The sequence below is a fragment of the Bubalus kerabau genome, chromosome 10, assembly GCF_029407905.1.
Source record: "Bubalus kerabau isolate K-KA32 ecotype Philippines breed swamp buffalo chromosome 10, PCC_UOA_SB_1v2, whole genome shotgun sequence".
Classification (NCBI taxonomy): Eukaryota; Metazoa; Chordata; class Mammalia; order Artiodactyla; family Bovidae; genus Bubalus; species Bubalus kerabau.
In genome coordinates this window covers 90,559,779-90,575,635 of record NC_073633.1, presented here as the reverse complement: position 1 = coordinate 90,575,635, position 15,857 = coordinate 90,559,779, and the positions used below count along the sequence as shown (strand labels likewise).

At 44.8% G+C, this 15,857-nt stretch overlaps 1 protein-coding gene across 3 annotated transcripts in view; it reads right to left on the bottom strand.

The window, feature by feature from the left end:
* Positions 1-8,088: 8,088 nt before the first annotated feature.
* Positions 8,089-15,857, bottom strand: part of LIN52 (lin-52 DREAM MuvB core complex component) — a 114,860-nt gene continuing 107,091 nt past the window's right edge. For all 3 annotated transcript variants that reach the window (XM_055538648.1, XM_055538647.1, XM_055538645.1), the window contains one exon: positions 8,089-10,137. In XM_055538648.1, the coding sequence (XP_055394623.1) occupies positions 10,126-10,137 (12 nt within the window). In that variant the 3' untranslated portion in view covers positions 8,089-10,125. The remainder of the gene's footprint in view (positions 10,138-15,857) is intronic.

Sequence of the window (15,857 nt, the reverse complement as noted above, 5' to 3'; positions counted from 1 at the left end):
GGTAACAAACAATAATAGTAATCACCAATATCTGAGTGCTTACTGTGTATCAGAGGCCTTACCTCTTCTATCTCATTTAATCTTCACAAGACAGCTGTGACATATATAACTGCTGCTGCTAAGTCGCTTCAGTCGTGTTCGACTCTGTGTGACCCCATTTGAGGGAGGAAAGGAAGACTTGGTGTGGTTAAGTGATTTGCTCAAGGGGAAAAAAAAAACTCATTGAATTGTATGCATATAGCCTTACAATTTTTGTACTTAATATAAGGGAATTATACCTCCAAGCTGTGTTTATTGAATAGGAAACAATTGAAGATGGGGGAAATTTTTCTTTCCTCTGCTCTTGAATATCCTATTCCCAATCATTCTGGGCAAAGTGGGAAAATGTGTTTTGGCTTGTCTCATTTCAGTCATCATTCAGGTCAGAATGGCATTGCTAGCCTCAGTGACGAGTGCAAATAAGCACAGCTCGTGGCTGTGAAGTCAGAGCCCAGTCTTGCAGGAGACACAGGAGCGGACACAGGTCAACCTGCCTGGCCCCTACGCTGCACACAGCGTTGGCCCCTGTCTTCTTGCTGTAGTCAGTCCTGCCAGGAACACACAAGGGTACCCATTTCCTGAGTCCTCAAGGCCGGCTTCTCAGTCTCCCCAGCACACCCCAGACCTCATCCCCTCTCAGCCCGCCTGACCCTGCCACCCACCCATCTCTGCTCTTCGTGTTTGTGGTCCCCCACCCAGAGGTGCCTTCATCATGCCTTCTTGACATGTCGACTTTCATTTTCCTAGGGCGAATCTCATTTGACAATCTCCTGCCCATATTTCTAAGCTCTCTGGGTCTTGCCGTGCTATTTCTCTGTCCTCTCTGGGATTTGTAACACCAATCATCTGTAGGTTTCATTAACATGCTGTTTACCCCTGTCTTTCAGATCTTAATGAAGATGCAGAGTGAGACACCAATTCTCCCGGCCCCCACCACATGTCCCCTCCCCTGCCCGGTGCTGCTAGAATCATTATCCTTCCTGGTGTGACAGGGTCAGAACCAAACCAATTTGCATCAATCTTTGGTGATGTTGTAAAGTGTCGCCTGCCCGGCAATCCTCACGTTGTAACAAGGGCTTCAGCTGTCTGTTCTGGAGTGCTCCTCCTCTCCTTCAGAGGGCTATCAGGTCTGGCCCACACAGCTGAAAGCCCCAGCACTAACAGAACACTTAGGCAGGGTTCACGGCTGCACGTGGCTGACATTTTCCCTTTGTTTTGCATCCTGAGATAGACAGAAAGTAGCCCCTCTTTTGGGAAACAGGATGGACAAGTGTACATACCGGCAAAGTGGAGGAGGGAGTGGGTGTGGCAGGCACAACATTTTTCATTCTCATCATGACATCTATTTCTGCTGAAGGAAAATGAAGAGCAAGACTCCTTTGGACCCTCCAAGGCGTAGTCAGGTGCCTGGGCTTGTACAGTCCGGCTGCCAGAGGCTGGGATGAGTGAGTCATTCCTCAGGGACAAAGTCTGTTCTTCTCCATGATTTTTAAAAGGTAATTAGTTAATTAGGCTTCGCTGGGTCTTAGTTGCAGCACACAGGATCTCTGATCTTTGTTGCAGCACGTGGGATCTAGTTCCTTGACCAGGGATTGAGTTTGGGCCTCCTGTTTTTGGAGCATGGAATCTTAGCCACTGGATGGACCATCACGGAAGTCCCTCTCGACGATTTTTCTATGTCCTCTGGCCCTGACGCTTTCATCTTTTATCAATTCCATGACTCTGAATCTCATCTTGCAGAGAAACTGATTTTATGTACACACTTGTCTGCCCATAAAGGTGAGAACCACCTCCTACACATCCTTTGAGTCCCTCAGATCCCAGCTTGCAGAAAGACTTCATTCCCTTTCTTGATGGAGCAGTACCTCAGTCTGCTGTGAACATGGGTATCACTCCAGACTCTGTCCTGACCCACGCCTACTCCTCTGACTCCTAAATCATCTTTTTTTATGTTCTCTCCCAATTGGGAACAGGAAAGTAAACAGAAAGAAAGCAGTGAATGAAACCCTCACAAACACAGCATCTGAAGTAGTGTTTTGTGTGCCCCAGAAATGGGAAAATTCAGCTTAAAGGGTCTACAACAAAATTAGGTCAGATGTAGTTTTTTCAGTGTAAGAAGGGACTGAAGAAAAAATTATTTTGCAATTCTGATCAAACACCTATTGAGTGAAGACCTTTCTGTTCCAAAGCAAAAGCTCTGTGGTGTAATGAGAGGGGACAGGTCATGGGACAGGGCTGGTTAGGGAAAAAGTCGTTCTACACACTGTACATGATGGAGTGGGCAGTCTAGGGCAGGACTGGATGCTCAGTAGGTGTCTAGTGAATACTTGGAGGTTTACAGATCGACTTTTTCAAAAACAAGATTTAATGTAAGTACCATAAAGAAATCTCATTAATGAACTGAGCATTTTAAACTCTACATACCCAGCTCAAGAGGTTTTTTTCCTTCCTATATTATGGAAACAGTACAAGCTTCTGGGAAGGAGTTTGGAAAACAGAGAAGAAAATGAAAATTACTCATAACCCTCCAACCAGGCAGCAAGCACTGTTACCAACCTCGGTCTATTTTCTTCCCCCACACACTCGATATCATGCCACATTTATAATTTTATATCATGCTATTTCACTTCTTAGGATGAATCATTTCTCCCATGATACCATAACATCTTTGCAAACCTACTAAGTGGTTGCCGGCTAGTTCACTATGTGAACAGACCATACATACTTGATAGAGACAGGTTTGAGGGAACTTTGGGCCAGCTGGTTTGGGTGAGCAAGGCTGGTGACAGTCAGCAGTTAAGGTTGATGGAGGCGGCGGCAGCAGAGACAGAAGGAGGGGGTCAGGAGCCAAGGAAGACGTTCTCGGGGCTTGCTTTCCCACACGCCCCCCCGTCCCTCAGACACCACTTCGGGTTCTGACCCCTGGATACCGTCCTGGCCCTGCCCGCGGCTTCTCATTTCCACTCAGTCTCGAGTCACTGACTTTTCCAACTTGACTCTTCTCAGCTGCTCCTTTGTGTGGAGCCACTGGCTTGGGCCAGCTTGCCTGCATCTGGGAAGGCCCTGGGATGTGACCTTTAGCCCTGCTTGACCTGGAGGCCTCAGGCCGTGCAGTCAGGCCAGGCTGTTTGCTCTCTATAGACTTCCAGAGGCTGCTGGGGAGCTCAGGCCCAAGAGGACCTCGCTCAGCTCTGGGCAGGGAGCCTCTGGAGAAAGGGCAGTAGGATGGGGGCAGAGGTGACAAGGACAGAGCAGAATGGGGAGGAGCATTCCTGTGCAGTGACTAGAATCCCACGGCTGCTTAGCCTACGTTCGGACCTCCAAGCCTAGTGAGACATGGGACTCAGGGCTTGTGCCAAGCTCAGCATCAGCTCGGAAATCTGCCAGGGCCACAAAGAATACCCTCCCCTCCCTTGCTTATCGGCAACATCTGGTCCTCAGGGGCCACTGTCTGTGCGGCCAACAGTGGTATTTCCTGAGGAACATGCTGGCGCAGGCTGATTCAGAGAGCTGAGGGATGGGAGCAGGAGGGGTATTTGGTGAACCATCTATTCTCCCAAAGAGTTGAGAAGCAGCTTAACTGGCTATTCAAGGTAATCAAAAGTAATCATATTTTCCCCGCAAGAACGATCACTTTTTTTTTTTTTTAAGTATTTATTTGGTTGTGCCAGATCTTAGTTGCTTAGTTGTGGGATGTGAACTCTTGGTGGTGGCATGTGGGATCTAGTTCCCCAACACAGGATTGAACCCAGGGCCCCCTGCATTGGGAGCAAGGAATCTTAGCCAGTGGACCACCAGGGAAGTCCCAGGATGATCAATTTCTAACATCTAATAAAAAATTAGGTATAATAAAAAATTAAACATGGGTAAGATGTGCCATGCGCTGTTCTAAACACTCACAAGTACTAATTTAGTCTCCACAATAACCCGAGGAGTTAGGTGCATTGGACCCATTACATAAATGAGTAAATGGAGACACAGACAGCTTAAGCAATTTACCCAAAGTGACATAGCCAGCAGATAGCAGAAATAAGACTTGGACCCAGGCGTCCTGACATCCAGGTCTTGCCCTTATCCATGACGCTAGCCTGCTTCTTTAAAATGGAAGCGGTCCCGAGGACACTGAGGCTCAGAGAGAAGTGACTTGACAAGCTCATCCTTCCTCTCTCAAATCCAAGCTCTTACTGTACTTTAGACCAGCAACAAGGCTATGAACACTGAGCATCATAGCAGATCATTCCTTCAACAGATTATTAAGTATCTATTATGTGCCAGATGTTGTTCTCAGTTCTGTTTATAGCCAAAGAAACTATAGGAGACTGAACAAATCTGGATCAATCCTTTGACTTCTCTCAAAAGTTAAATAGTCAAATCATCTCATTACCTCTCTATGTCTGGGATAGCGACAATGGGGAAAAACAACAAAGCAACTTTGATTCTTTGAGTTTTCTGGCTCCTTGGATTCTAGATAATTGAATGTTTTCTGGTTTTGGAGGTCACTTTCAGAAGCATGAAATATAGATCAAAACAGAAAGCAGAGGGCAGGATAAAGATGAAAACGTGTGTGAGTCCAACTCAGCTCAGAGCTTGAGTTTAATTGAGATTCCAACTGCCATTCTGCCCCACATTCCTTTGTCCCTGACCAAGTTCATGGCTGTATCACCCCCCAGTAATCCCTGTAATGGGCTGCAATCCTGGGGGAACTGTTTCTGTTTATTAAATGGCCAACCTCTGAGCCACATGGAGTATAGCCAGTCGTGGCTTCCTGCCCTGGCAGCCGATGGGCCACTTTTCTGTTTTAAAACCCAGGGATCTTCCACCAGAGATAATGGGGATAGCGGGCGGGAGTGGGGAAACAGGAGATGGCTGCTGGAAGGGAAGGCCCCTTCCAGGTCATGAGCTGAGAGTGGAATCCACATGCACTCTGAGGGTTTGCTGTCCTTGAGATGGTGACTAAGTTGCATAAGGCTTCAGTGTTCTGGCAACGGTGCCATAGTTATAGGTGCCCATGAGGCCACCAATGAGAAGGGATGAGAAGCCCAAATGAGGACCAAAAGCAGAAGGTGGGGAATAAACAGGGCAGAATGGGCATCACCTGAGGGTCAGGAGTTCTCAGTGCTTGAGACCCCAGTTCAGGGACCAGGCAGGACCCAGGGGTGGTTCTCTCAAACCAACTGCCTCTGTGAAGCCCCAGTGTCTGCTTCTTGGAGCTGGGGAGACTGGCAGCTGCTCGTTTCGAGCCCCTATCCCCTCCCTGTGCCCCCTCCCCTCGCATCTGTCTTCTGGCTAGAGTTGTGTGAAGCGGAAGACAATTTGGGGCTTATTAGTGTCCCAGGGAGACATGTAACTTGTGTTGCTGGGACCCAAACAGCAAGAGTCTTAGCGGCAAACTCCAGCCGAGAAAAGACTGAGGAATTGTCTCACCTAATTATGGGGAATGGCCCTCTTTGTGTTTGTGATTCGGTACGGTTGTCCGATCGCTTTTGATCGCTTTTCTCCATTTGCTGGCTCAGGCTATGCTGGAATTGTGCTAATTAGAAGAGAAATGGACAGAGTGATCCTGTCAGCCCTGGTTACTGGTGGGGACAAAGCGGAATATTATTCTGAGGCAGTGTTTTGTGAGGGCCCTTCTTCCAGCTCTCATTAGGAGGAAGGGGCCACAGGAGGGGAAGGTTCCGAATGCCTGGCCTGGCTAATGGAGCATTGGGGTGTTCATGTGCTAATTAACAGGCTCTGCCAACGCTCAGGAGCCTCCCCCGTGCACCTGGTGCCACCTGAAGCCCCCAACCAGCCCTGCTCAGGAAGAAAGTTTTGGGCAAAGGGTGGGAAAGCTGGTGGCCTTTCAGAGTCAGGTTCATATCCTTAAAGTGCCCCGAAGCCTAAATAGATAGGAAAAGTCAGTTACTGGCCAGTCAGAGCTTCACGCACCAGGAGAGACTGCTGATTGCCCACTCTTTGGGGGTGGAGGGTACAAGGTCCTCTTATGAAATGAAGCCCATGCAAGGCCAGGTAGTCCGGTAGCTCTCAGAGAAGGAAAAAACCAGACACTGTAGAACATAACCAAATGCTTGGAGATGGAGTTTGTGCAGGAGTTGAGAGCTGGTAAGAAACCCTGTCACCTGACCCCCTGGGACCATCCGCCTTGGCCCACTGCCCGTGTCCTCCCTTCCTGTTCCACATTACCTTCCCGTAATGCCTGAATCCTGCTGGAAACAGAAGAGACTGGAGCATCCCTCTGGAAATGCAATTTCTTGGCTTTATCATAAAGCCTCAATGGAAGTTCAAACACCCTGCAGAAGCCCCAGGGGCAACGGAAAGACTTTCACCAGCTCTATTTGCACTGCTCAGAAGGCAGAGGGCCAAAAACAAGGAGCAATTAGCAGCTGTCCATTAAAACACACACACACACACACACACACACAATGAAAATAGGTAACAAAAAGATACAGAAAAATTAATCACAACATTTTGATATCAATGCAGTTGATATCCTTGAACTTCTACTGCTCCAACAAAGGAAAGAAAGTCAAGCAAATCAGCTGAGACCTAAAACCTCAGAGACTGAAGAGAGCAAGCAGCAATGAGACTCATGGTGAGAAAAGAGTAGAGTAAGAATTTGAAAATGTGTCTCCAGGCACCAACGCTATGCTTCTGCTCACAGCCAACAGATACGAGGCATGGATGGTGTCTGGAACAGTGAAAGGAAAGGGAAAACAAATCTGTAGGCAAATAATCATTTATGAGAAAAATAGTCTCTGAAGATTTAAAGCAACATATTTGTCACACTGTACCTTTTCAGTCAGTCAATCAGCCGTGCTTTTCTTTTTTTTTTAAATAATTTCCTGTATTTATTTTTAGTTGTGCTAGGTCTCCACTGCTGCGTGGGCTTTTCTCTAGTTGAGGCAAGTAGGGGCTACTTCTGAGTGGCGGTTCGAGGGCTTCTCATCGCAGCGGCTTCAGTGGTTGAGGCTCTCAGGCTCTAGAGCCCAGGTTCAACAGCTGCAGTGCATGGTGTTAGCTGCTCCAATGCATATGGTACCTTCACAGACCAGGGATCCCACCCATGTCTCCTGCATTGGCAGGCGGATTCTTTACCACTGAGCCACCAGGGAAGCCCCAGTCCTGCTTTTCTAGATCAGAGAAATTGACTGTCCACCCAGATGTATTATTGGGAATCAGTGATTAACCAATGACGCTAAGCAATTTGCTTTCCTTAAAAGGGAATGTTTTCTCTAAAAGGGCATGCTCTGGTCTGGAGCAGTAAACCATCCATGAGTGACAGCGGTAGTACTGGTTAAATCGGTGCTTCTGGTTTTGAACAGAGTTGGAATGTACAATAAGGGTTTATAGCAGGTGGCAGAGAAATATTTGCTTTTGATATGTCATGTTTAACTGGAAGCATGCAAACCAACAGGTCATGAACCTCCAGTTCAGAGAAGCCACTGCAGAACTGAGATGTGTGGGAGACAGCCACAATCTCGGGGAGCAGGTAAATTAGTGGGGCTCTAAGATATGTACTCAGATCACTGAAATATAAGGTAGGCTGTAGTAATAAGAGTCATAAGGATGGTATACATAAATGCTGCGAGAACGCAGGGGGAAGGATTATGCCCAGTTGGATCATGGGGTTTTACAGGAAGAACAGGCCGATGGGCAGGAAAAGGATCCAAGGCTTCTAGGAACTCAATGGCATCCACAAAGGCACGTAAGTGAGGAACTGGGAACTGTTCAGATTAACTGGGATAGAGACTTCATATATTGGAGAGAAAGGAAACCAAACTGGAGGGTTATTTAGGGTTACATGTAGAGAGTTTTAAATGCCAGGAGGACAGGTCTAGACTTTATTAGCAGACGAGGGGAGGTATGAAACAATGAATTGGGTGGCTGGTAGCTGGAGACCATGTGGTAGATGATCATAAAGCCCCACATCGCCCAGCGTGATATTAAAGGGAAGACAGTGGGTCATCTGCTGTTATAGCTGTGCTTTCTGATGAGGTCTGTGCTTTAAACATGCAAGTTGACCTTTCGAGGAAAAACTCACTCTCCTAATAAAACGTAAATATTTATTATGACGACACAGAAACCACCATACACAAAGTACAATCCTCTAACATCCTAAAATACATACATGCACACATTGTACATAAATTTATATTATCAATATAAAAATACATCAATAACATTTCTAAGGACAGCAAATACAAAACCAATAAATATTGCAATTCTAAAACATCTACGTATATTAAGTGCTGGTGGATAAGATGACAGTAAAAGGAAGAGGCCAAAGCAGACCCCAAAACCAGGTTGCAGACTGGAGTTGGTTTGAGGGAGGTATCCCAAAGTTCTCCATCTATTTCTCAATATCCCCAAGCACTTAGAAGTGCCTGACACCATCAATTCTCAAAAAACAGAGCAAAGTTAGAATCTGACATTGCGGCATTATTTTTTTGCACAGCCCTCCTTCCTTCTCTCTCCCCATCTTTTACATTCTTTAACCGTATTTAAGATAAAGGAATGTCAATGATAAGCTTTACTTAAAATCAAAACCTCTCTAGCCTAACCTTATATATCGCATCCAAACAGAATGTTTGCCTTCTCATACTCTCTTTTAATGTCTTGTGTTAAATTCCACCCACCCTGATCAATAAGTAAAATTGCATGGATGGTCAAAGGAAGCAAATGAAAGAAAAACCCAGCCTTACTTCTAGCACGGGAAACAAGGCTGAAGTGTCAGAAAATGGCTAAAAGACCAGCTATTAAACTGAGCAGTGCTGTACCCTAGCCAGACACTCAGCATCAAGACCTTGACCACAACATCCCTAGTGTCTAAACACTAACACACTACTGCCACATGGATCTTCTTTTCATAAAGTTTAGGAAACCCCATGAACTTCTCAAAATAACAGAAGCTGGGGGCTAACTTACAAGACAAAATAAGGAGAATACTTATAATCAATTTTAAACATGGGCTAGATTTTCAGGTCGTAACATAGATAATGGACAAAGAGCTCCATAAGAATTGTAGAGTCAAGAAATTCTTTCTCTTCTGTGTGTGTGTGTGTGTGTATTTCTGTTATATGAGTGAACTATCTAATCTGTGCTATGAGATGGGATAGCGGGGCAAGCAAAATATTGCCACCATTCCATAGCACATTCCCTTAAGGTCAATTACAATTTCTAGTTTTTAATCAAATGGGAACTCCTGCACTCAATCCCCTTCTCCTATCTTTCAGGCCATACCTACTTTCTCACTTGAATCTGTAACAGATTAAGCAGAACTCAAAAGTCCTTTCCATCATCTTTAAGCTAGTCTTGATATCTAGAACCCAATGCAACCCTGCATGCACCTTTCACTGTACAAGCTAATCCCATGAGGGACTTGGTACACAGGGATCCCGCTCTCTGGAGTCAGACACATGGGGGGCCCTTGGAGGTAGGGAACAGAAGGCATTGGGGGATGCGACTATCATGAGAGGTGTAGAATTTCAAAAGCTTTTCTCTAGCTGGGGATTCCTGGAACCTAGTATACATTGGTGGGTTTGCAGGTCAAACTGTACCCTGACCTGAATCTAACTGGTCCAGAATCTAATTGGCCTCTGGTCTCCTAACATCATAAATACTTCCTAAGAGATGAAGTACAATTCAAAGGAACTCATCCAATCAACATGTCTCAACTGACTTTGCCATCACTGAATCAAATCAACTGTAAGATCCTGGAGCTCCTGAATCACTTCTGGAAACGAGAAAGCAGGACTTTGACCTTTAAGAACGATATGCTCTCTGGTGTCACCAGCATCCGAGGTTGAGACGGTCAAAGTCTGGAAGCTGATGGAATCACTGCACCGATCCTTGGGTAGAGCAGATTCTTCTCTTGCTGCCGAACGTCCTCAGAGGTGCAGAGTGCCAGAAGCAGGGGAGAGGGTGAATTCTGGAGTGCATCCTCTGGCTTCTGGTCAGGAAGCAGTGAGGTGTGCATCTTCAGAGCTGCACTGGGAAGGAAGCACGGTTCTGGGCCCCAGGACATCCTGTCCACAAGCAGCTGCTACTTCTTGGGCTTCTCTAGAATGTTGAGGAATTTCCCCCTTGTCATCTCTCTGGCTGGAATCACAAAGTACATGAAAGATCAATGAACACCTAAACTCTGAAAAAGGGTTCACAGGAAGGCTTAATTTGAGAATGCACATTGACATAAATTGTATACAAAGTTGCTATCCTAATAGATTCCAACCCTACTAACCTCCAAAAAGAGGGAAACACAAACCACTCTTGACAACTATAGTAATTACCAACACTGTCCTGAAGTTGGTAATTACTGTAAGGTGCAGGCCAACTGGAGAAATCTTTATCATTTACCCTTTAAAAAAAATCACCAGGGAGCTCCCCCCAAATCCCTCTCTCCCTCAAGAATGTAACCTAAGACTCATGTTCACTGTCTCAGGAGGTTTGCTTCTGGAAGCTAAAATCCAACCAAGATCACAGTCTTTTCTAGATTGCTGGTCTATGGACATTTATAATCTCAAATCAAAATTAGAGATCATTTACCCCATCTCTCAGGAGTGGTAGTTCCTGGACACTGTAATATAACAGGGTTTATATTCCCTCAGTGCAGTTCATCTGCGGATGGAGTAATAAAGTAGGGTTTATAGAGCTTTGGTCTTCTCTCTCTTGGCATTGTCAGTCCTTAGATATTTAATATAGCCAGGCAAGGTTTATGTGTCTTTCTCTGACTTGCAGCACCATCAATCTTTGAATGCTGTAGTTACAAGAGGGTTTATACAGCTACTTTCCTACCTATGATGCTCTGAAAGTGAAAGTAAAACATTTCTCAATTACAAGACCCACTTTAGAAGCCCCCAGTTTTAGCTCGGTCAAGCAAATTCTCAAAAATCATATGTGGCATAACCCCCTTCATCCTTATCCCTATGTCTCTTAAATGGATCCTCTTTTTATGTCTCTTAGATGGATGTAACAGTGCTGAAAGTTTTCTATAGCTGGAATCCAGAAATCTGGAACCACACGGTGACACACATCAGGCTGCAGTGCCCTCTGGCTTCCCAGGGACATGTCTCCATCTTGGCCAAAGGAGATGACTAGGGAGGCACCTGCTGGGATGAGAAGGACCTTCACCTTAGGCTCCGTGCTTTCCTTCCCAGCAGAGCAAATGGTGCCAGATGACGGGTGCCCACTTCCCACCCCTACCACCCATACTGAATAGTTCTTGGTTTAGTTCTACAAGAAAGAAAGAAAACAGTACAAACTTTGTAACTACTGGAAAGTTTTAGGTAACTGTAGTCTACTCATTCCCTATCTTTCCCAAGTTCAAAGCTCCAACAAAGGAAAAGGAAATCCCATTAACTAGGAATGGAAGCCCCAGTGCTGGGTTTTATCTCATATACCCACGACCCTACCCTGGCCAAAATCAAACTGACCATTCCTTCAGTGGGCTTATGCCAAACTCCATACATACAAAGTTCCTACAAGACTTGCAATTACTTGTTGATGTGATTGTCTTCCTTTATGGAAATGTAAGAACTGAGGGCAGAGGTGGTATTTTACTATTGTTTATATGGCCACCACCTAGCACAGCACTGAACTCAGTATCTGCTGATAAATGCTCGCTAGATGAATGATGATACACAAAAGAACTGGAACCAAGTAGGCACACAGTAAAGCCAGTTTCCTTCCCTTCCATAGACAAACAGTAAGACCTGTTAGTGACCCTCACTGCTCCACTCTCTACATTGTGGGATTCTTTTAAAATTTACCTTGTTTGGCAGGAAAGTCATTTCCCTTGATGAAAGTAATACCAGATTTATGGAGAGATCCAGGCACAGGACTAACTACTCTAGTAGAAATCCAAACAAGTGTTTTCTTGACCAGGGGAGGCAGCATGGACTTCTTTCAGAGAATACAAGCTCTGAATTAAGTTCCAACTCTAGTATTTGTCAGCTGGGTGACACCTTGAGTTGGGTAGGATCTCTGAGCCTCAGTTTCCTCATCTGTAAAATGAGTAGCAGATTAATGCCACCTGCTCTGCCCTCTTGGGTATTCAGCCATGATCATGCTTAGTGCAGTGGTAACATTATTAACACATCACCTTTCAGAGGAAGTTGGCAGTCTGCTGCTTCCCTTGTATGCAGTATTTCCTGAGTGAGTAAGTGAGTGGATTGTGATAAGGCAGACTAGCAATCTCAAACATTCCAATTCTTGGAATCTTCCCCTCAGCCTGATCCTATAGGAAATGACTACTTATACTTTTGTTCAGAGTGGGTCTCATCATTTATTCCTCCTTGGATAGGTTTTCTGTCTATTCTCCAGTGCTTACTAATGACTTTAAACACAGTATCCAATGATCCTGCAGCATGGCTAGAAGCAGGTGCTTTAGAAATCAGACTTGGGTAATAAAAAAAACTCAGTGGGTAGAACTGAGCCTTGTTCCAAAAATCCTGGGCTAAGAGCACTGTACTGATTTTACTAATTATTTCTGCCTCTTGCACTTCATATAACCCAATTCTTTACTGTTTTTTCCCCAAATGGGAAAATGACCAATATTTTAAGACCTAAAATTTTACAAGATCCAATCTATTCGAGGGATCTGAAGGATTTAAAAAGAGAAATAAACAGATATTCCAAAGTCTCTCAGTGGCAAGCTCTCCTTGAATTTAACCAATCCTTTTTAACAACCCCCTTTCCACTCAATCATTCCTCCCCCTTCAACCTAATCTAAGTACACAGAGCTGCAGCAAAACCACCGTAAAAGTAGAAGTAATTCAAAAGACATCATCTTCTACATGGGAGGGGAGAAAGTTTTCCTACTCGCTGGTCCTATATAGGAGATATACGAATTCCTGACATAGCTGCTCCCTAAAAGAGGGCTGTACCCTATAAATCACATCCTAAGCACCAACCCCTTTCTGTGCACAGAGAAATTGCTGTGGGTCAGCGGCTGCTCCAGAGCACGTGCCCTCCTGTTCACTTGTCATCAGCGATGTTAACGTCTCTGATTAATTCATATACCCCTGGTTTTATTCCTCATCTCTTTATCCTTGGCTCTCCTGTTCTACTGCATCATGAAGATTCTTACCGACCTGCTACAGTAATCACCGCCCGCTAACCGCACCCCCCAAACCTAGTGAAATTGTTTAGTGATGCCAACCGCGCTTTTAATTTGCAAGACATCAGACACAGAGGTAATTTATACCAACATCTGTTCATTTTTGACTTCTGAAACAAACTCACACATGCTGCTACAAAATCCCATTAGGAGTAGAGACAGCCTTCTGCTACTATTTCGTATTCCTCTTCTACACACACACACACACCCCCACACACCTTCCAGTACGGTTTTATATGTAAATATATTTTACTAAAAAACTCCCACCAAGGATCTCAAATCTTGTTGGGGAAAAACCTTTAGAGAAGACGACAGCTTGCTGACAGAGGAGACGAAGGTATTTCTACATCCTCCTGCCTAGTTCCATCCCTTCTTCTCAGTATAATCCTTGCATTAATAGTCAGGGTAAGATTATATGCTCCTCAGCTTGGCAATTCTGATTTCTGCCTTCTCTCCTGGTTCTTTTTTCCCCACAATGTGTCAGAAGACTGTCCTAGGGACAATAAAATTGCTAAAGAGTTTTATCTGGAGTCAACACCATTTCTTAACTATCTTCTAGTTCCGGATTAATTCTCTAGGATTGTAAGACTCAACAGCAGGGCAACACTGCTACCACAGTGTAATCACTAAGCCAAGAGGGATCCATTGGTGCTCAGCCACCACAGTGTATGCCGTGCAGAAGAGAAGCACGACCTCCACATCAAGCTGTGATTTACGGGCCCTGCTGGGCTGGGCACAGACCAAAAACCAAGAAAGCCACAATCAAGACTCTCACCAAAGGGTGAACATGAGAACTGCTGCGGAGTGAGCGACAGGGGACAACGTGTACACATTTAAAGACAACAAACGGATAAACTAAAATCAACTTTCAGGTTGATGCTGGTTCTATTACCCCTTCACAGGTTCCCTAGGGCTGTCAGGTTCATGGCAGTTGTAAATACCTGGGTACACGTTAGAGAGGTCAGGGCTGAAGGGAGGACTCCATCCTGCTTGCGGTGAAGGTGGTGTGTGCTTTAATGTAACCTCTTCTTTAGACTCTCCAATTCCTCCAGCCTACACTCAGCCTTGCCTCTGGCTCCCTTTCCACAATGACTATCCCCAAACTGCCTTCTCTGCAGTAAATTTTCTGGTGGCTGGTTGAAAAAGATTTCAGTGGTACAGATTGATTTCTCACCGGTGAGGGGATGAGGGATTACCAGAGGCACCCTGGTTAACGAGATTGGGTGCACAAGCTCTCATGAGACCAGCCCTCTCTGCCAGGGCTCTGCACCTTTCGCCCATGACATATGGGTTTCATTACGGAAAGATTTTCCAGATTATAACTTTGAGGCAATTGCCTGATAAAATTCTGCTTGGCTTTAAGACAGGAGACAATCGAAAGATTAAGTAACTTTTAATGGAATGGAAGAAACTCATAGCATTTGGTTTTCAGTTCTAATGCAAACTTATTTTAAATATTTCTGTGTCTCAATATAATTAAAAATATTAGTCAGGTGGAGGAGAGTTACTTTTCAGTAGTTCTCTCACATCCTGAAGAGCAACAACAGACTGTTCAGGAGACTCTAATATGAGTGGCCAGGAAACAAAGGAGACAGCATAATGTTGTGAAAAGAGCAGGGCTTTTATTTTTTTTTAATTTTTTGGCTGCGCCATGCAGCTTTCGGGACTAGTTCCCCAACCAGGGACTGAACCCAGGCTCCCAGCAGTGTAAGCGTGGAGTCCTAACCCATTGGACTGCCAGGGAATTCCCAAGAGCAGGGTTTTTAGCATTAGCCAGGCTCAGATTCAAAATCCCAGCTCCCATACTGAGCCTGAACCACTGCAGGCAAGTTGCCAGAGTCATCTCTCTGTGTTTCAAACTCCTCATCTGTTCAAGGTGGGGTTAATACAAGGGTCACACAGGCATTTGGTAAATGCTAGCTACTATATGACTCTTTCTTTCACGTCAAACAGGAAGTTTATTTAAGCCACAAGATGCTTAATGGGAAAATTATCAAGGATTCATTTCTCTTAGAGCAATTTATCCCTGCTTTAAGACAGATTGCCCTACACATAACAGCTAATGTACAAAAAAGTTAAAAAACGCCTTGGGTTTTACAGTGATAAAGTGAAAAATATTTAAAAAATTCTCCAATTGAACAGGAGAATTGTATGCAAGGATTTTTGTTTGTTTTCTGTTAAACAGTGAGAGCAAAATAACTTACTGGAATATGGAAGACAAGGGCTCAATGAGCACGCCACTGATGGAGGAAAGGAGGGGGACTGTCACAGAACCAGAATTCTGCCCCAGCTGTTGTCCATCAAAACATAACATTATATTTAGTTGTTTTCTTTTTTAAAAGGGAGTGGGTAATATGCTCATCTACATCACCAGTTACTTGAAGTACAGTGAAGAGTGAGGAAGGCATACAGGAAAAATAGAAAAAGCCATACTGCAGTCGTCAGGTTATGGGAGAGACGAACTGAGCATGTCCTCTTGGTCTGAGGGAACTGACTTCTGGAGTAAAGAGCAAGTTCCCTTCAAAGCAGACACCTCCTGTCTGCTGCTGGAACACCGACTGCATCTTGGCTAGTACGGCATGGACTTCTCTGTTCTTTCATGTACTCCTTTCTCACTTCTTTATGCACTTCAAGTAACTGATGATGTACATGAGCATATTCCTTTAAAACAAAAAAAAACCCCTAAATGACCAATGTTATGTTT